The sequence below is a fragment of the Monopterus albus genome, unplaced genomic scaffold (genome assembly GCF_001952655.1).
Source record: "Monopterus albus unplaced genomic scaffold, M_albus_1.0 scaffold60.1, whole genome shotgun sequence".
NCBI lineage: Eukaryota > Metazoa > Chordata > Actinopteri > Synbranchiformes > Synbranchidae > Monopterus > Monopterus albus.
In genome coordinates this window covers 99,438-119,079 of record NW_018127940.1, presented here as the reverse complement: position 1 = coordinate 119,079, position 19,642 = coordinate 99,438, and the positions used below count along the sequence as shown (strand labels likewise).

The 19,642-nt window shown below is 40.3% G+C and overlaps 2 protein-coding genes across 2 annotated transcripts in view; both read left to right on the top strand.

The window, feature by feature from the left end:
• Window positions 1-8,109, top strand: part of gclc (glutamate-cysteine ligase, catalytic subunit) — a 14,157-nt gene extending 6,048 nt beyond the window's left edge. Inside the window, exons 3-16 of the mRNA XM_020603130.1 lie at window positions 2,038-2,220; window positions 2,781-2,894; window positions 4,014-4,072; window positions 4,232-4,368; window positions 4,570-4,644; window positions 4,914-5,030; window positions 5,555-5,693; window positions 5,849-5,961; window positions 6,063-6,155; window positions 6,602-6,706; window positions 6,842-6,923; window positions 7,003-7,112; window positions 7,215-7,335; window positions 7,442-8,109. Coding sequence (XP_020458786.1) covers window positions 2,038-2,220; window positions 2,781-2,894; window positions 4,014-4,072; window positions 4,232-4,368; window positions 4,570-4,644; window positions 4,914-5,030; window positions 5,555-5,693; window positions 5,849-5,961; window positions 6,063-6,155; window positions 6,602-6,706; window positions 6,842-6,923; window positions 7,003-7,112; window positions 7,215-7,335; window positions 7,442-7,623 — 1,630 coding nt within the window. The 3' untranslated portion in view covers window positions 7,624-8,109. The remainder of the gene's footprint in view (window positions 1-2,037; window positions 2,221-2,780; window positions 2,895-4,013; window positions 4,073-4,231; window positions 4,369-4,569; window positions 4,645-4,913; window positions 5,031-5,554; window positions 5,694-5,848; window positions 5,962-6,062; window positions 6,156-6,601; window positions 6,707-6,841; window positions 6,924-7,002; window positions 7,113-7,214; window positions 7,336-7,441) is intronic.
• A 2,075-nt stretch (window positions 8,110-10,184) lies between these two features.
• elovl5 (ELOVL fatty acid elongase 5) lies at window positions 10,185-19,600 on the top strand. The gene is made up of 8 exons (XM_020603153.1): window positions 10,185-10,406; window positions 12,857-12,921; window positions 13,160-13,347; window positions 14,992-15,069; window positions 15,647-15,818; window positions 16,259-16,383; window positions 16,902-17,036; window positions 17,589-19,600. The coding sequence occupies exons 2-8, from the start codon at window positions 12,864-12,866 to the stop codon at window positions 17,715-17,717; spliced, it is 885 nt and encodes a 294-aa protein (XP_020458809.1). The 5' UTR covers window positions 10,185-10,406; window positions 12,857-12,863; the 3' UTR covers window positions 17,718-19,600.
• The last annotated feature ends 42 nt before the right edge of the window (window positions 19,601-19,642 follow it).

The following is a 19,642-nucleotide window of genomic DNA, read 5'->3' as shown; positions in this document are numbered from 1 at the left end:
CCCCCAACCAAGGGCTCTAACCATGGGGGGGGGGGGTTCAGTGTCTTGCCCAAGGACACTTCAACACGTGGACTGCCCGCACCGAGATTCGAACCTTCAACCTTCTGGTTGGGAGACGACTGCTCTACCCACCACACCGCTGTCACCTCCCCCAATAACTCATCTGTAAATGTCGTCTCCCTGTTGCACTTAGGCAGCTCCATGTTTCACAAACACCATTCGATCACTGTATGCTAGTTGATTTGTTTTGGCAAAGTATAATCACACAGTTTTGTTTTTTTGCAATTGAGTGATCAGTCACCGAGACACCAATTTCCACAGATAATCCTTGTGCCAAGTCAGAAGCACTTACCTGTCTGTATTTCAGTGCAAGGCTGTGCAAATAGCATCATTCACTGAGGATGCCACAGCACCTTCTTTTGTTAGTATGGCTCTTCCTAACCACCGCTGAAACTGTTTCACTGATGTTCAGTCACCTATTGATGCTCTTGTGCCTTCTCTCTCTGTCATGAAGTCTCATCTGGTTTCTTACTTGTTCGGGCAGTTCCTCTCCATGAGGCGTCAGGTTGCACGAGACGTAACTCAGACCAGACTTAAGAAAACTGGTTCTATTATAACCTTGTTTGTGCAATTAGCCTTAAATGGAAATGACAGGTGTTTGTTGCAGTGGTCACAGGTGGAGTCACTTGTTGCAATGAGGGTGAACTCTGAATGTATCCTCTCTAACCTGTTTGTGTGAGGGTGAACTCTGAATGTATCCTCTCCAACCTGTTTGCACATAAGATTAAAAACACTAAACATCAGCTTAAAATTATACACTTAATGTGAGACGGTACAGTTTTGAATCATTTTACATTTTAGTGATTTTTGTGCAGGATTGTATTAAGTTTTGTTGAATACTATATACAGTGGCTTCAGAACGTTCTCTGACCCCTTCACTTTTTTGCACACTTAATTGTGTTGTGCATTTTATTTTCAGTGATTTGTCACTGTCAACACTCAGTAACCCATAACCTAACTTTTTACAGATTTCTGATCAAATGTCTGATCAAGAAACATAAAAGATCTGCATCTATGTTCAGTTTGAAGCGTGTAAATGAGGGCTGCAAGTAATGACGGTTTTTAATATCTCATTAATTTGCTGATTATTCTTGTGATTAATTGTTCTGAAAATAGTGAGAAAACAGTCCATTTCCAGAAGGGGATGTCTTAAAACATGTTTGCTGATTTCCCTTGTCTTTATATGATAATAAACTGAGTGTCTCTGGGTTTGGGAGTGTTGTGTGAAGCATTTTGAAGCCTTCACCTTGGGTTGGTTAATCAGTAATGAAAGTAGTTGTAGTTACACTTCTAGTCTTGTTAAGTCTGGTCAATGGTCCAGAACCCAGACATATTCATTTTAATGCTGTGCATGATTAAGAGAATAGATGCCCGTTCATTTTCAGTTTGATCTACTGATATTTTAATCCAGCCCTAGTTTAACATACATTTGCAAAGTTGTTCTGAAAATGTCCCCATGACAAAATAAACCATTTGTCTCAGAATCATCTGCATGAACCGTTCACAGACGTGTTCAGGATGAAGTCCTCAAATATGAAGAAACGTGTCCTCGTGTAACGTCTGAGGAACGTTAATGCTGTGTGCATATCGAAACTCTCTAAAAAATTCTCAGCGTGTGGTATAAATGCATCTGTACAAGCTCCTGAGTGTTTTGCTTGCTCGCTGCCTATGACGTCAGTCTAAATCTGTGGAGCCGACTTCACTGAGTGGAAATGGCAGTGGGAACAACGGGGCCGACGCATTCCTTATTACTGCCCCTCTGTTGAACACACCACAGAGCACGCTCTGAAGCACAAATACGTTGCATTTGTGTACCTCGTCAAAATTATGGCCGACACACAATAGAGGGAGAGCAGTCCCTTTATTTAATCAGGTAGGTCATCGTGACACTGAGACCAGGGCCCCCGTGCTGATTGCCTCCTTCCTTTCTGACCTGTAACAGTAGAATGCTTTCACAGCGTTTGTATATTTTTGCAGTCACCCCACACTTTGGAGACCTGAATATGGCAGCTACATGATTGAAGGAACTCCAGGGCAGCCGTACGGTGGGACGATGTCAGAGTTCAACACTGTGGAGGGCAACATGGGGAAGAGACGACGAGAGGCCTCGGCTGTCCTGAACCAGAATGAAACCCTGTGCACCATCACCTCCTTTCCAAGGTACCTAGTAGGTTTTAGCAAGTGTTTTGACTCTCGTTAAGAAGTGGAGATGATGGTAAAACACAGACGAGAAGCAGATCCATTGTTTGACATATGGCAGTTGTATGGGATATGTGTCCTTTATCAGTTAGATGAATTCAGTAAGTTCACAATATTGACATTTTAATTGTCAGCATAATACTTTAGAGCTGCAACAATGAGTTGATTTATGGATTAGTCAGTGATCAGAACTTGTTCCACAGCTTGTTCATTGTGAAGTTTTTCTCTGCCATACTTAATAGCAAACTGAAACAGTCCAAACCCCATTTAAATGAGTCATTTTAGGTTTAGGCACTTTTCCCCCCTGTGCTGATATGTGTGTTAGTCTGCACTAAACCAAAGGAACTTTCTTGTTGATTTGGCTCTGCAAACTTTCTACTATATCTTTCTTTTGTGATTTGAATGTTGTCCTTGGTTGAGCGCCATGGCCTTGAGCGCCTACTTTTAGAAGATTTGTTAATCGACGGTCGCACCCCTGTAACAGTTATGTAAACTACAGAATGTGCTGGTCTTTTGTTTAGGTTAGGCTGCCCAGGATTCACCAAACCGGAGTGCAGCCCCACGCCTGTTGAAAAGGGAGTGTCCAAGTCGCTGTTTTTCCCAGATGAAGCCATCAACAGACACCCGAGGTTCAGGTAGGCTTCGTTGTTAGAATTTCATGATCGTGTGTGTGTGGTTGTTGAAATAACACAACAGATAAAGACAAGAAGATACCAGTTTATTCAGACAAATCAAATCACTGCAGTGAAGGACATGACACTTCCTCAACTACATTTTTTTCAAAAATTGGCCTTTAGTATGTACATGGTAAATCATTCCTCAGTACAATTAATGCTGGCAGTTACTGGTCTCTCTCTTTTGGCAAGGAAAAGGCTAATGTAAAGCAACAATATCTTCTGTACACATACTGTGTTTTCAGGGTTAAAGGCATTTATAAAAAGTTTAGGGTCAAGTGCACCCAACAAGTTTTCAAGGACATGTTTGATCTCCCATAAGAATTTCAACTTTATCACATTCCTAAGCGCAGCAGAAACAGTTTCCCTTCTTCTGCCCACATCTAGCACACACATCTGGGTTGGCACTAATCTGTCCATCTGTATCTGGTCACGTATTGTATGTCCTCACCAGCTGGTTGTATAGTAGTAATTTGATCTGAGCACTAACAGTTTTTGTTTGTGCTCTTGCCCTCACCTAGTTATCTGAAGATAACGGAGGAAGGTTGTGCCTTCCTTCTCGGTATTTAGTTTGAACTTCGCAAACTCAGAGGCTTGGTTTGGCACAATGATCCACTGTAGGTTTTGGAAATAATACTTGTCCGAAATAATCTTTTCTGTAGGGGCAATACGTAGATAAGGACTCTCTGTGAGCAGATCCAATGAAGATTTCTACTGTAGATACTTAAAGAAGCATTTATGTGGAATATCTCAATAATTCTTCAAAGACATTCCCCTTATGTGGTGCATGTACTGTATATGCTTTCTTTTTTGTAAGCCTTTTCCATTGAAACCCAAACCTGATCATCCTGGTTGAAGAAAGATCATTACCCCACAAAGGACTAAAACATGGACAAGAAAAGATATTTGATAGCTCATGTTTTTAACAGTGGGGTTTGGGGTACTTTTTCTACATTTGGACTTTTGCTGAATATAAATGCTGAGGGAAAGACAGTGTGATGGAGAGAGAGAGTGTTTATCTCATTCATTTCATGCTGTTTACTACTGTATAATGAAGTGTGTGTGTGTTTTCTTCTTCAGCACCCTTACTAGAAACATACGCCACAGAAGAGGAGAGAAAGTCGTCATTAATGTCCCAAGTAAGTTTAAATGAAGCAAAATAAGTCACTTGTTTTTCAAGAAAATACCGGTGGCCAGAGGGTAACGTGCACCGGTAAATGCACTTAAAGGTTTTAATGCCTGTCAGACTGACTTGGAGGAAGTGAATACAAATGACTCTATTCTGTTTCATGCTTCAGTCTTCAAAGACGAGCGCACTCCGTCTCCATTTGTGGAGGAGTTTCCTGAGGACGATGGTGAAGCGGCGAGGGCAGCTCTGCCTGATCATATCTACATGGATGCCATGGGCTTTGGCATGGGCAACTGTTGTCTGCAGGTTTGGAATCAATTGCCAGAGCTGTGGCTCATCCCAGAGTATTTGTTGCCTTCAATAGTCCTTTAGTTTTCAGTGTTAGCAATGAGATGATATAACCTGGACTAGTTACACAGTTTTGTGTGACTTTAGCTTTACAGTCCCAATAAGTGATATATAAGTGTACTTCAGCCCCTGCTTGTTGTTTTCATGGTGCTTCTGCAGGTGACATTTCAGGCCTGCAGCATTGCTGAGGCGAGATACCTTTATGACCAGCTCGCAACATTCTGCCCCATTGTGGTGAGTGGATCAATAAAATGTGCTTCCTGTCATATTATCATGATTATATTTATTGAACTTATATATTTACATAAACTACGATATTTTGAAACCAACTATAAAGAATTTGAATGAAGTGCAAGATTTCTATATATAAAAAGGTTGAGGTGAGCACCCATTGAATTGACAAGTGTCAGTGTATTTCTATAATGTCAGCTTTGTCACCTGTTTTTGTACCCACATTTTAATTAAGAATTCTCTGCCCCAAATATGGTTTTTACTTTTTGCAGATGGCACTGAGTGCAGCCTCTCCCTTCTACAGAGGCTTTGTGTCAGATATTGATTGCCGCTGGGGAGTCATTTCTGCCTCGGTGGACGACCGGACACAGGAGGAACGTGGGCTGAAGGTGAGCAGGCGGAGCTGAAATCAGCCCGAAACAGTAGATTATGTCAAAAGACATTTAGTGTGCAAAAAATGTAGTATAAAGAGAGGCATGGTTTCTCACTCTGAATGTTCAGCACTCTCTTCCAGTGTAAGGCGTCATTAATGGACCAAAATAGGTTGTGCAGCAAATCCATTGAACAGTTTGTAATTTGTTCCACAACAAATGGATGATGATGCCATGATAAAAATATTAAACTTGTCATTATTGACACTTCAGATTTGTATGCAAACAATCAGTCATCTGACCTACTGCAACAGCTCAATCATTTTTATTTTTTATTTTTTTGCCTGAGCTTGTTGTTGGGTGTATTTATATGAATGCTGCCAGCGACTAGAACCACGCAGTGCAAGTTCACCAGTTTCCTCTTGAGGACAGTTTGCCTTTTTTGTTCATAAAAGGCAAAGGCACCACCTAGCTGATAAAATGAACATCCTTTTAAGTTCATATTTGAGTGTGAAGTATGAAAATGGCTTTTTCTTTTGCAGCCTTTGAAAAACAATAAATACAGGATCTTCAAGTCAAGATATGATTCCATCGACAGCTACCTCTCTCGCTGTGGTGAGAAGTACAACGACATCAATTTGACGATAGACGAGGAGATCTACAAGCAGCTGCTCAGTGCAGGTACTGGAGAAACTGATGTCTGAAATACAATACAAGTGCTTTGCCATGTTATCCACAGGAATATGTTGAGTAAATGAAAAATATTTAACTTTACAGTAATAATACACTAATAGATGCTTGTACAATAAAGAAATAAATCAGCTTTTTGTTTGCAGGAATCGACAAGCTCCTGGCCCAACACATAGCACACCTCTTCATCCGAGATCCACTCTCTGTCTTTGAGGAGAAAATACACTTGGATGATGAAAATGAGTCTGATCACTTTGAGGTGAAGTTTCCTGGATTTCATAAGCAGTTTTTTAGAAGAAAGCCAAATATACAGATTCGAATTCAGTGTATCAGCATCAAGTATTTAAACTTGTCTTGCAGAACCTTCAGTCAACTAACTGGCAGACAATGAGGTTTAAACCTCCACCTCCAAACTCTGACATTGGCTGGAGAGTTGAGTTCCGCCCCATGGAGGTAATAACCAGCTAGACTCTTTATCATTTTCACCTTCAGTTGTAGTCAGGGTTAGGGGTGTGACGGTACATTTAGAATGAGAATCAGCTTTAGTATGTTGAACATTCAAGGAATTTGTCTCTGGCACACAGGTTCTGAGTGTGCCTACCACTCCTCACCCCCGACCAGTGCAGCCACTTGTGTTAAAACACAACAGGGAGTTGCATTTTTGCAAGGCTAGTGTGAAAATAACCTCGCACTCCGTCATACTGGCCTGGGTCTGTTATGTACTGATATCATGAGACGGCTTTAGCCTCGATGAGAAATATTGTCACATTTTAATATCGTGACTTCTTGTGGCCCGAGATCTTGTCACACCCCTACTCAGGGTTTATATTCAGTGACCTATTTAATACTGAAGAAAACTTGACGGTGAGTAAAATTTTATATCTGCTTTTCCCCCCCAGGTGCAGCTAACTGACTTTGAAAACGCTGCGTACGTGGTCTTTGTCGTCTTGCTCACCAGAGTGATCTTGTCCTACAAACTGGACTTCCTAATACCTTTGTCAAAGGTGGAAACAGAAACAGCCACACGCATCTAGTCTTGAAGACAATTTTAACTAATGGAGTAGGACATGTGGGTTCTAATAATACTGGGGGGTTTTGTACACAGTGCCCTCATACAGGAAACACTTGTCTTTTATTAGGTGGATGAAAACATGAAGGTTGCACAGAAGAGGAACGCTGTTCAGGAGGGGATGTTTTACTTCCAAAAGGACATCTTCAAAGGTGGATAAAACCCAAAATACAGCTTATGGTGATGGCCTTAAACAGAACTAACTAATACATTTGTATTGTCCTCCAACAGGCTGCAACCCAGTCCCCGATGGCGCCGCTTCTGCCCAGAACAGCTTGGAGACTGACTGTGCTAATGAGGAGTACACACTGATGAGCATCGACACAATCATCAATGGAAAGGTGAGTAGTACCAGGTGTGCCTTAGTACGCCCTCACAGAGCTGCTAGCATGCTGTAGACTCATAGTCTAGCTTCAAGCCATTTCTTCTTTCTTCATCACCAGGAGGGAGTTTTTCAAGGGCTTATCCCAATCCTTAACTCCTATTTGGAAACCATGGAAGTTGATGTGGACACCAGGTGCACCATTTTGAATTATCTGAAGCTCATCAAGAAACGTGCCTCAGGTACATTACCAATAAAGGACAAAGCTTAATGTTCACATAAGCCAAACACAGATTTCCTCCTTGTGTAGCTTCACCTGTAACTCTTGATCTCTCTGATCTGAAACAGGCGAACTTATGACCATGGCCAAGTGGATGAGGGAATTTGTTGCAAAGCACCCACAGTATAAACAGGACAGTGTCATCACTGACAAGATCAACTATGACCTCTTTCGCAAGTGCGATAGGATTGCAAAAGGAAAAGAGCAATGCCCAGAGCTCATTGGAAACCCAGTTAACAAGTCCAAATGAGAATCACTGCAAAAATGCAGTCATTATTGAAAGCATGTAACGAAAGACCAAATGAATGGCTTAAAATGAAAGCAGCCCAATTGTAAGAGAATGCTAACCAACATGAGTGTGTTGTAAGAGACACACATGCATCTAATGTGTTTATATATACTGTATCAGATTCTTATGAATACAGAATTATTTTAATAGGGTTAAGACATGCAGAAGGTTGTGTAATAGCTAAAACAGATGTGTATTTATTTTTCTCTGGAAATGTTGCATGTCTGTTTGAGAATGTAAATATAGCAAAGAGTTGTACAGTAGTCTGGTATTCTGTAAATAGTGTGTCCCCGCTCTACAATAACATGTCTAATATTTTAGAAGAAAGGTTTGCTTTGCTCTGTTGATATTGTGATTGAGCCTTTTAAAACTGTGTTGCATCCAAGTGGAAATGGTGAACCATTGTTTGCTTTGTGGCAGTGTTTTAAAATAAATCTATAAGTAAGACATGTCTACATTACAGATATCAAATACTGTTTCTGGTGATTAAAAACACCTGGCGTTTATTTTGACAGTAGAAGGAAGTGTCAAGGTGTAATTCAGGTGGTGATTTCCAGGTGATGCTCTGCTCCAAGTTTTGAGTTTACGCTCAGGGGATTCAGCACTTTTAAAAACGAGCGAGAGCAGCATTGATCATTGCGAGTGCGCTCATGATTCTGTTCTTGCTCTGAAATCTGAATCTGCTCTTACAAAGCTGCACCTCTCAAATGTGCTTGAAACTTGTGTTGTGCCCTTTCAAAACCTTTCGCACAGACAGACTTTCACACAAAATCCAGAGGGCGCAGAGACAGAAGTGAGCACACACATGGACCAGGATCACTCTCTCAAAACTGATTCTCCACTTAATCTTCCTATTTCAGCCACAAGATGGTGATATTGAGCCACATCTTTTACATAATGCACACATGCAGTGACAAACAAGGACATAGTTTGACCTCTTGGACCAAATAATGAATGCTGGTTCTGGTCTGGAGAGACCAGAGATATAGTTTTATGCTGCAAATGAAAATTAGAGCACAGACAACTCATTGTAATGCAATGAACATTAGAACTAAATAAAAGTTCCAAAAGGAACACCGGCATGTAGCGATATGAGAGCACCGAAATTACCATGCTATAAGACCCTGTGCAAAAACTAAAAATAATTGAATGGAGAATTTGTGTGAAAGCATGTTTTAGGTCTGTCAGTTTTAATAAATCAATTTATCACCTCTGACTTCTGGAGATTTGTAGTAGAAAAGTGCAGGTGTTACCATGCGGTGACATTACCAGTGGCTGTGTAACAGTAAGCTATCGTCATGAACAACACCAGAACCCTGAACTGAGGTAGGTAGATAAATCTGATTCAGCCATTATTAATTTTATTAATTAACCTGTGAAAAGGTCTATATAATGTCTTATCAGTGATCAGAGTTTCTGAACTATGTACACCCTAAGTAAGAAGGGGAGATGAGATTCAGGTGTAACACTGTAAACGCATGCATTTCTGTCCCTGTAACTCCTGATACTCAGTGGCCTGATCTGGCTTTACGCCTGTATTGTGTTTACTTTGGCTAAACTGCCATGACAGGCTCCACTGACTCGATAAGCAGTATCTTAATGCCATAGTTCAGCCATCATCCCTGCTTATCTACTGTGGCTCCATGTGTTACGAATAGCTACTAGAAAACATGTCACACCGTTTTCTCACCTACTGCACCTTTAACCTCTAGAGTCCCTGCGTCCTCATATGAGGACCGCACAGCTTGGGTTTCCAAAGCTCAGGACTCTAGAGGTTAAAGCATCCTGGAATCTTTGATCCAGCTGCAGTCCTAATTTAAAAAAAATAATCTGATCAAGTTAAACTGCAGTGGCTGGCCCCATGGATGGATTACTGAATGGGCCTGCCAGGCACAGGCTCAGGGGCCCCACTGAGTTTTGAGCAGGGACTGTATGTTGCATTGTTATCCCCATTTGCACTAAACAACATGTCAAGACACATTCAAGACACTTTTTCACACTGTTTGGGTTGTTGCTAATACTTTACAGAATACAATGAGATAAACATGAAATTGGCATTGAAGGTATATGGGCCTGGGCAAAAACAGAGGATGCCCATCAGTAATATTCATCTCATATAATATCTATACAACAGTATAAAAGTTATTTTTCTGGATAATGGCTACTTTTACTTTTGATACCTTTTATAATTTTAGTTAAGGAACAGTGCATTTATTTATGTAAAGGGATTGAATACCTAAATCTTGGCGCTTGTTTGCGCACTTAATATACTGTATGCGTAGCTTTTATTTCTACAAATATGAACTGATCGTTTTCCAAATAACAGGGAAAATGATTTAAACAAAAGTTTCAACAGATATGCTTCCCGCATTCATACAGCCTCCACATGCCTCGTCTACAGAAATCATAACCTATTTGACTCCAAGTACAGTGTCCTTATGTCATCTTTTTGACTGTGGGTGTAGCCTATGTGTGGGTCGTTGCAACACACCGGGTCACCTGGCTCTGAGGCTCCTGTGGGGCAACGGGCCAGTGTGGGCTGGGTGTCCCTCCCACTGTTTTCCACCCAGCGACAAGGCTGCACATTGTGCTCAGACCGGGCCAGCGAAGGTTACCCATAGCCTACGTCTTCCCTCCTTCTCTCCCCGCCTCAGAAGGTAGACTGGCGCACAGCTGCATCTTTTCATCCACAACCAACATTTCGCTCTCAATCTAACGCGATCGGACAGCGGGGTGACTTTATGGTAAGGCTTTCTATGGTGTTTTTGCAGATCTGTTGCATGGCGGCTGTAAGCGATGAGTTTGGGTGATGCTGAAGCGGTGACCTCGCTGTAGCCTGGATGCGATCGAGGATGCCATGAGTTTGTTTTTAATGATTAGGCCTATTTCCTTAATTCTTCTCTGGAAGTTTCATCTATGGAATTAGAGGCTGGTATAGAAAGCCACCGTCACCAGCTCAGCGCTCACCTTAACTGTTCAGTGGCTACCTACACCACGGTGTGAAGAGGGCAGCTTGGATTACACGTGTGGCTTGTGATGGAAATGTAGTGTGGTGCAAATGAACGGATACACATGTAACAGCCTAGTACTCCCGTACATATGACATGAGATCTCCAAGCTGCCCGATCAGCATATCAACACTAATGTACCCTTCTATACATGGAATTTAAAAACGCACCACCTGTACTGGTAGTACTGGTATTAGTGGTGCGTTTTTAAATTCTTATAGCCTATTCTACTACTAGTCTTTAGTATACTCAACTGTAAATTAGATTCACTGTTCCTGTCATCACTCCTATACATAATTCCAGTGCAGGACATCATAGCCTACAGTATAACCTCACTACTACCCATGTAGGTACCTGCACTATTACCTCTCAGAGAGTAGCCTGTAGACCTAGGTTTAAGATCTAGTTCGGATTACCTTTCTATCCCAGTGTCAATATATCGGGGTAATATTTATGGAAAGTCTATTAAGAAACTTTATAATAAATGGAAATTGAAACTTGCCTCAGTATAAGCATGTCTTGAGATTTCTATCAGTAGAATATCTGTACAGTATATCTGATGATGTGTACATTATTGGATATCGACACATACTATAACGCTGCCCAACCCTAACTAGTTTCAAAGAGTCACTGTCAGATGAAACCACTAAACAAACTTCAGATGATGCATTAGTTTTGCATCACTCCACCGTGGAGAGACTCACTGAGTGGCTGTTACCATGCTCCCCTGTTGTGGCTCCTCGTGCTCTGATTAAAGCCTTTCAGATTATCATGTTTGGAGCAGCCGTAATAAGGCATATTTAGTTCTTGCAGATACTGTAAGTGATCATGGACAAAGGCAATTATGCGATTTGTTGCATAGGCAATTACTGATAACATGCACAGCCCAACATTTACTGTCTTAAGTCAACACATTGTATCATGTTTAAAAGGTGTTTTTAAGAAATTACTAGTATCACGCAGTACCTGCGTTCCTTATATGCTTTTGTGCAACTCAGATGATTAAAATATGAATATTTACAGGATTTAAGTGAATATATTATATGGGTTTTTTTTCAAAATAGATTGAATTCTGTCAAGGGGTCCAGGTAACAGGTGGCCTCAATATGCAGACACACACTCGCTGGTAGTGGAACACAAAGGTGTTTATTAAGACAAACAAAGAACAGGTTACTGGGTGGAGGAGAGAAGAGTGAAATGGAGCAGGTGCTTGGTGGGGCAGAGGCAGAGCAGGTTCTGGAGCAGCCAAACATTCATACAGTTGTGTAAATAGGATAAGGATAATCACCTTTATTGGCCAAGTATGCTACAAGGAATTTGTTTCCGGTACAGAACCGATGGCTCTAACCATCGGGGGCAATGGGGGGGTTCAGTGTCTTGCCCAAGGACACTTCAATAGGAGGCACCGAGATTCGAACCTTCTGATTGGGAGACGACTGCTCTACCCACCGCGCCACTGTCGCCTCCCGATGGCCTTTTGCTTTATATAACAATGTTGAGCTGACCTTCAGAACCAGAGCAGTGGAATCTAATACCATACTGTACGTTACATCTATTGTTGATTAAAAAAAATCTTCTGGAAACTACAAAGTAAATCTGTACTTTTCAGCCTTTCCCTGAGCTTTCCACAAGTACTGGATACACCACCCATGTGTGTGAAACTCAAAGGACTGAGTGATCAACAGGTGCAAACAATAATACATCACCACAGGTCTGGCAAGAGAACATGTGCAAAGTTTATGTAGCAGCACTCTCTGTACCAGACAAGATTCTGCAGTTAATATCCCTCGTGCACGCCAGAGCTAATAAATGCTCCAACAGTCTAAAAGCTATAAAACGACTGTGGTCTGCACACACCTGCCTGCTCGCTTGTTCTTTGCATCCCAGAGTGACAAGTGGCCATTATTTATTTATTGCTCAAAACCACAGTCATTTGGACGGTGATGCTGGAGAATCAATAGACACAGTTATCTAGGGCGCACAGTACAACAGGTTCAACACCAGACCAATGACCAGGGTAAGAAGTAGATCCACAAACTGGCAACTGTTTGCTAATATTCTGGGCTTATCATGATCATGTTTGGCTTGTTGATTTAGCATTTATGAATCAAAAATAATTTTTAACATTACTGTGGATGTAGAACCCTTGAGTAATGCATGTGTGTCATTGTGTATTCTGTTGTTAGGTGTCAAATGGAGGCCTTCAATTATAAACTGAACACTTTCTTTGAATCATGGATTGGTCCCAGAGGTAAGTCAAGCTTATACTGGCACCACAGTAGCTGATATTAAAAGCACTGTCCTTGTTTGATTTCTGGAGTTTTGGAAATATTGCAGAAACTCAGTAGAGTACAGAGGGCAAAGGCAGCAGTGGAGATAATGTCGAAAACCTTTGGCCCAGTTTTTTTATTATATGATGTACTCGTTGTGTACTGCTTTTGATCTAGAGGTAACAGTGGACTCTTCAGATATATTTCTCCATATTTCAGATCAGCGGGTGCGGGGGTGGCTTCTGCTCGACAACTACCCACCGACCTTTGCACTGACAGTCATGTACCTTCTGATTGTGTGGATGGGGCCCAAGTACATGAAACACAGGCAGCCCTACTCCTGCAGAGGCCTCCTGGTGCTCTACAATCTGGGCGTCACGTTGTTGTCTTTCTACATGTTCTATGAGGTAAATAGACTGCTCAGCTCAGAGAGGTGTGCCCCAAACATAATCACTAACATAACACAGCAGACAGCTGACCTGAGCAGGAGCTGCATGCTCACTAACTCTCTACAAGAAAGCAAATAAGCAAATTAAAAAAAAAAAAATGTCAAACCATTTTTTGGACACTAACTTTGACTAGCCACGGCCCTGTGCCCACTGGCGTTGTTCTCTGAAAGCTATCACAAGAGACAATGCTAACAGAGAGTGAGAGGGACACAGCTGGATGCTGACACATGCATTGTTTCAGTCATCCAATACCTCATATGTCCCCGCAGACATTAGTACAGCCCCCCACCATTGTTTGCTGGAAAGCTGCTATTTTCTTTTTTTTTTTCAATTTTTTTACTTTCTAATATAAACAGCTGAACTGAAATTCATAGATGCACAGATGTGTACAAACATAAAAGTTGCATTTAGCAAGGTGAATTTGCTGTTTAAGTTAAGCAAAAGTGCACAGTTGTAATGATGATGGTATTTAGTGCTGGTTAGTTTACCTGTGAACACCAGGAGGTCCGAACCTGAAGTTGTGTTTCTGTGCACGTGTAAGTCCAAAGTGATCAATACCACCTGATATGGATCAAAGTACAAGGCAGTTTTGTTCTCATCACCTTTCCAGGGCACAGGGGTTAATCACACAGTGATTCAACTGTGATTCATTCATATGTGCTGACTACTCTAGGTTTGAAGAAATAATCAAGGAGGTAGTTACTGTATATCAGGTCAGAGGGAGGACAAGGATAAGTGTTAATAAGGCCTTTTACAGCAGCAGATAAAATACTGACATGATGAATCAGCATTGAACCATGCTATTTACTGTAAATGAGGTTTGATTCTTTAAAGGGGAATGTCACCTGTTTCACATTTACCGGTAGATATTTTTCTACTTGTCACACAGAGTAGTTCTCAGCCTGTGGATTTCTTTAATGTTTTTTATGCCTAGTGTCAAGTCTAAGAAAATAACCTTGATGATGTCAACTTGGACATCACCTGGATTTCAAATTTAAAATAGTCTGTGTCACACACGGAGTTTGAAAGATGTGGGCCTACGACGAGAAGAGAAGGGGCTCCAAAAGATGCTAATATCCCTGCCTTTGTTTTTTATACACTATATATATATATACACTTCTTGCTGATATTAGGAAGTATTAAGTATCTGTGTTATACTGTTGTGTATACAGTATTTTGTATTATGTGTTCTGTCCAGTTTGTTTTAACATTGTTTTGTTATTGTATGCATGCTGTAATTGTGAACGGACTTCAGATCAAAATAGTTTAAAGCTAACTAATCATTTATGTTGAATGGTGCTCAAAATGACCTGAAGACCTTTTAAACAACACACCATACATTATATTTTAATAGCAGGGTGACCTCATGGTGTGGTTACCTTTAACTAGTTGAAATATTTATAAGTAACTTCAGCAGCTAAGGCTCAGTCACCACAATGTGACACCAAACACACATGGAACCAAATGTAGGAGGGAGAGTTGCACCATATCTTTAAAGTTTCACTTTTGTGTTGTATTTTTGCATCACACTGTGTCTGTGTCTTGCAGATGTGTTCAAGGGTTTGGTAAAATACTCATTCATCTATATGTCTTTTTAATCAGCTTCTTACTGCTGTGTGGCACAGCAGCTACAACTTCTACTGTCAGAACACTCACAGTGCACAGGAAGTGGATAACAAGGTGGGTCAGACAAGCATGTTTTTATGATACTACTGTATATTGACATCATTAACATCACTTCATTGCAAAGTACATGATAGACAGGACATCGAATGTATAAACACCAGTTACTGCAGGGCAGTTAGAATACATAAGTATAATACTAGACAAAATGTGAGTATACATTTCCAGATTTCAGTGGCCACGTACCTATACAGAAACGGAGTCAGTTTAATCTGACTTGTGTCATCAGGATGCCTCTCTTCAGTGTCCCCACTGAGCGCTGCAGTGGAAGTGAAAACAAAGCTCATAGTGAAATGTGCCCAGCCTTGTACTTCTGCAGTGATGAAATAAAATGTTATGTCAACATTTCCCTGCTAGAGAAAGTTACATTGCTTCATGGTTCATCCTGAACTTTCAAGGGCCTCGGTGACAGATTTCACCTTGTATGACTATGTGTGTGTGTGTGAGTGTGTGAGTTTTAAAGAAGTATTTATTTTTTGATTGATTTAAATTTAGTTTTATTTCTGTCTTTAACCTTTTTGTTTGTTTGTTTGTTTGTTTGTTTGTTTGTTTGTTTTGCTGCGCCTCCTGTCAGGTCATGAACGTCCTGTGGTGGTACTACTTCTCCAAGCTCATCGAGTTCATGGACACCTTCTTCTTCATACTACGAAAGAATAATCACCAAATCACTTTTCTTCACATCTACCACCACACTAGCATGCTGAACATCTGGTGGTTTGTCATGAACTGGATCCCCTGCGGCCACTGTGAGTGTTTTAACACTAAATTTGACCTCCAGTGACTCAAATCACTCCAGTAAACACATTTACTGTTTGGCCTCAGCACAAGCGAAATAATTCAGGTGCTCTAATGTTAAACCCGTTGTTTTCCCCACAAAGACCTAAAAGACACCCTGCTGCCTCACTGGGTAACTGTAAAGCAAACCACTTGGCAAATTATAACGTCTTGAAAACAGTTTACCCTTTCACCATTTATCAGGCGTTCATTGTATTATTTCTGTATAACTTTACCCATAATGGCTTCTATTGATTTTTCATGAAATTTGTTGTAATGGTTCCCAACAGAGCAGACTAATGAAACATTGTTATTCCCTGTATGATCACTGCACTCCTGAATGCTACATACCGACTGTTGTTGCTCGCTGTAGATGACTAATGTCCTGCGTCTGTCCTCTGTGCTTCGTCAGCGTACTTTGGCGCCTCCATAAACAGCTTTGTCCACGTGGTGATGTATTCTTACTACGGCCTCTCAGCCATCCCAGCTGTGCGTCCGTATCTTTGGTGGAAGAAATACATCACACAGTTACAGCTGGTGGGTTCATCCTGTAGTTTCTAGTAGTATTCAGATTCTTTACTTAAGTAAAAGTAGCAATGCCACAGTGTTGTGACAATAAAGTCATGTATTCAAAACTTAATTGTCTATAAAATTTACTGAAACATTAAAAGCCATAATGTAAAAAAAAAAGACTAATTTGATATTATAGGATTATTATTACTAATACATTACTGTGTAAGTATCATTGTATGTTTTTTTACTTTTGGACAATTTAATTTGCAAAACCCTCATTGTCATAAAGAGATTTAATTCTACTTCTTAAGAGAAGTAAAAAAAAAAAAGGTCTATGCAGTTATAATATTACTTTTGTTTTTCTATCAGTTTGTGTAGAAATGCTCTTATAAGGAGAGTGTGTAGGCTGTGGCAGATTGTCGAGACTTTAGTGTAGTGCAGATGTTTTACTATCAATTTAACATATTTCAGTTTCACCTTTATCCCTGCGCCACCTTCACACTGGTGTGTGTCTGCCTGTGTGTGTCGTGTTTCCTCCACAGATCCAGTTCTTCCTAACCGTGTCCCAGACAATGTGTGCGGTCATATGGCCGTGTGGCTTCCCCTTTGGATGGCTCCTCTTCCAAATAAGCTACATGTTCACGCTCATTATCCTTTTCTTAAACTTCTACTTTCAGGTCAGTTGTGTCTCCATTTTAAATTGCTGTATATATAAGGCTGGTGATATTTTCGTATTGTTGGCAAATGAATGAATTCAGTCTACTAACAAGGGTGTTTGCTTCAGAAATGTGATATACAGTATCTATGGCCTGCTGTTTTAGTATTTTCAGGAGTTAATTTGACTATAAGACAAACAGAGAATAAAACCAGCCTTATCCTTCTTGTTATAAATAAGACTGTATATTTGTGTTCTGTTGCTGCTAGCAGATTTTTGGGATCTAAGTTTTGTGTATTTTACATTTTTGTTAAAGCCTTTTATGATACTAGAGTTTTTAGGTTGATACAGAACCAGCACGGATGTTAGATAGTGTAAAATATCTAGCCAGTGACACATAACATCAACAAAATATCTCAGAAGGTGCCCCAGACAAACCCTGTGATGTTTCTACATTACCTCAGCAATACCATCTAACATTCTAAATAGACATTTCTGTTTCAGCAATTAGATTTAATTATGAAGTAACCTTTATTTAACCGTGTTCTTTCTTTCTCTCTTTCTCTCACACAAGACTTACAAGAAGCACCGTGGTTCTCTGAAGAAGGATCACCAGAATGGCTCTCCTCTATCAACAAACGGACATCTAAATGGGGCGCCATCTATGGAGCATGCTGCACGCGAGAAGCTGAGGGTGGATTGACATTTGAGAATCTGTCACCCAATTCTCACTGTGGCGTTTTAGCTAGTGCTGCTACGGGCTAAATGTACTACTCTATCTAGTCTAGAATTCACTTAAGATGAAAAAAAAGCCATATACAGTATATCCAGACTTTCCATGGTTTTGCACACATTGCTGCTCATGGTATGGAGTTGTTAAATTAATATAGTTTAAAAAAAAGAGTATTGTAGTATGGTTGCCATGGCACCATAGTCCCCCCCTCACCCTCTACAATTCACTCCAAATCAAAACTCTTTTTCTTGCTACCAGGAAACAAACAGACATTTTGCCTTGTTCAGTGATGCTTTAAACATAGAAGGTCCAAAGATGAACGCTGCATTGTGTGTTAGCAGCTGAAGGTTTTATCACACCCAACCTAAGGGACAAACAACACACTGCTTGCTATGGGCCTTAATGTGTAACTACAGCGTGTGTCTTGTGTCATGCTTGATCTCACTCCTGCCTGTGCTGTTGCATAATTTTTATGACAGGTTGTAAGAGCAGAAGTCGCTTTTTGCCATGTATATGCAGAGCAGGGTGTAGCCAAAGCATAGTGTACTATATATGGCAGGAGTCCTATTTAATCCATGACACAATGTAGTTTATTATGAGCACAATATAAACACATTTCACCTTAACATCTCCACTTTACCAGAAGTCCATTTTCTCCTTTCACACTCTATAATATCTACTGTGGTTTTAGCCAGTAATTGCAATTAGTACTTGAATTGCTGTAATTTTAAATAAATCAAGGCACATTAGGTCTGCAGTAACTATTTTGCTGCTGGTAAATATTTAGCTATCAGATTTATCAAGTGAATATAATCATACTGTATAACTGAGTGCTAAATACTCACGTATGTTATATTCAGATATACTTTACTATGTAGCTGACCATGGAAACCGCAGTTGATAAAAAAAAAAAGAGCCAAAAGATCCATTTAGTAGATGCTTTGGAGCTTTTGGTTGTCACATGATCTTGCCCAGTTGTCTTGAAAAAGAAAAATGTCAATGTAAGCATCAAAAACACCAAAACAGCTACTAAACTACTAACCTTGTTTTATCAAATATTATATGTATCGGGTGCCTTCTGGACCAGAATTGGTTGCTAATGTAGCATTTTTAATCTTTTCACTATGCTAACACCAGTTTGACGTTGGTCCATTTCTGACTAATGTGTCAAACTTCACTGTTCAAATTGTGCACTTGACTCTTTTTCTTGAAATGATCAAATCTCCTAAAATAATGGTTTTATTTTACAATACAGGAGTAGCTGGGAGATGTTTGTGACCTGTTTTGCTGAGAGTGATTCAGCTATTTATGCCTCATGTTAATATTTTCTTTTCTCTTTCAGAGTCAGGGGCCTCGTAGTAAAAGCAGGTATAGAAAACAATGGCACAAAGATATTTGAATTATTATGCTGCACTGCTCCATTGTGCTGATTTAATTTAATGAGGTACCATATGGCCTTTTACCACTGAAGGAACATGACATGTTGTTCAGAAGCAGTGACCTAAATTCATGCAGCGGGAATTATCGTTGAAATCTGCAACATACACACAAAGGCCACAATTCCTCGGCATGAAGAATATGGTCCACAGTCATGAACCATATCCGCTAACTATTGTTATTTCCTTTGAATGTCCAGCTACCTGCCGTCTCACATTCAGGGTTTACATATTTAAGAACAGGGTTAAATTACCCCCAATTTGATATAGGGTGAGAAAGCATACAGGTGTGAGATATTACATTTTATAAAATGTGAAATATTTTTTCTGAAATCTGGGGTAAAACCGGGTTAACATGATGCGACTTATGCTTTACTCATTGTAACAAATTAAAAACAAACCGAAGCTGTAAACCTACTAGTTCTCTAACTGTTTTCCTTCCTTACAATGCTTCACAAA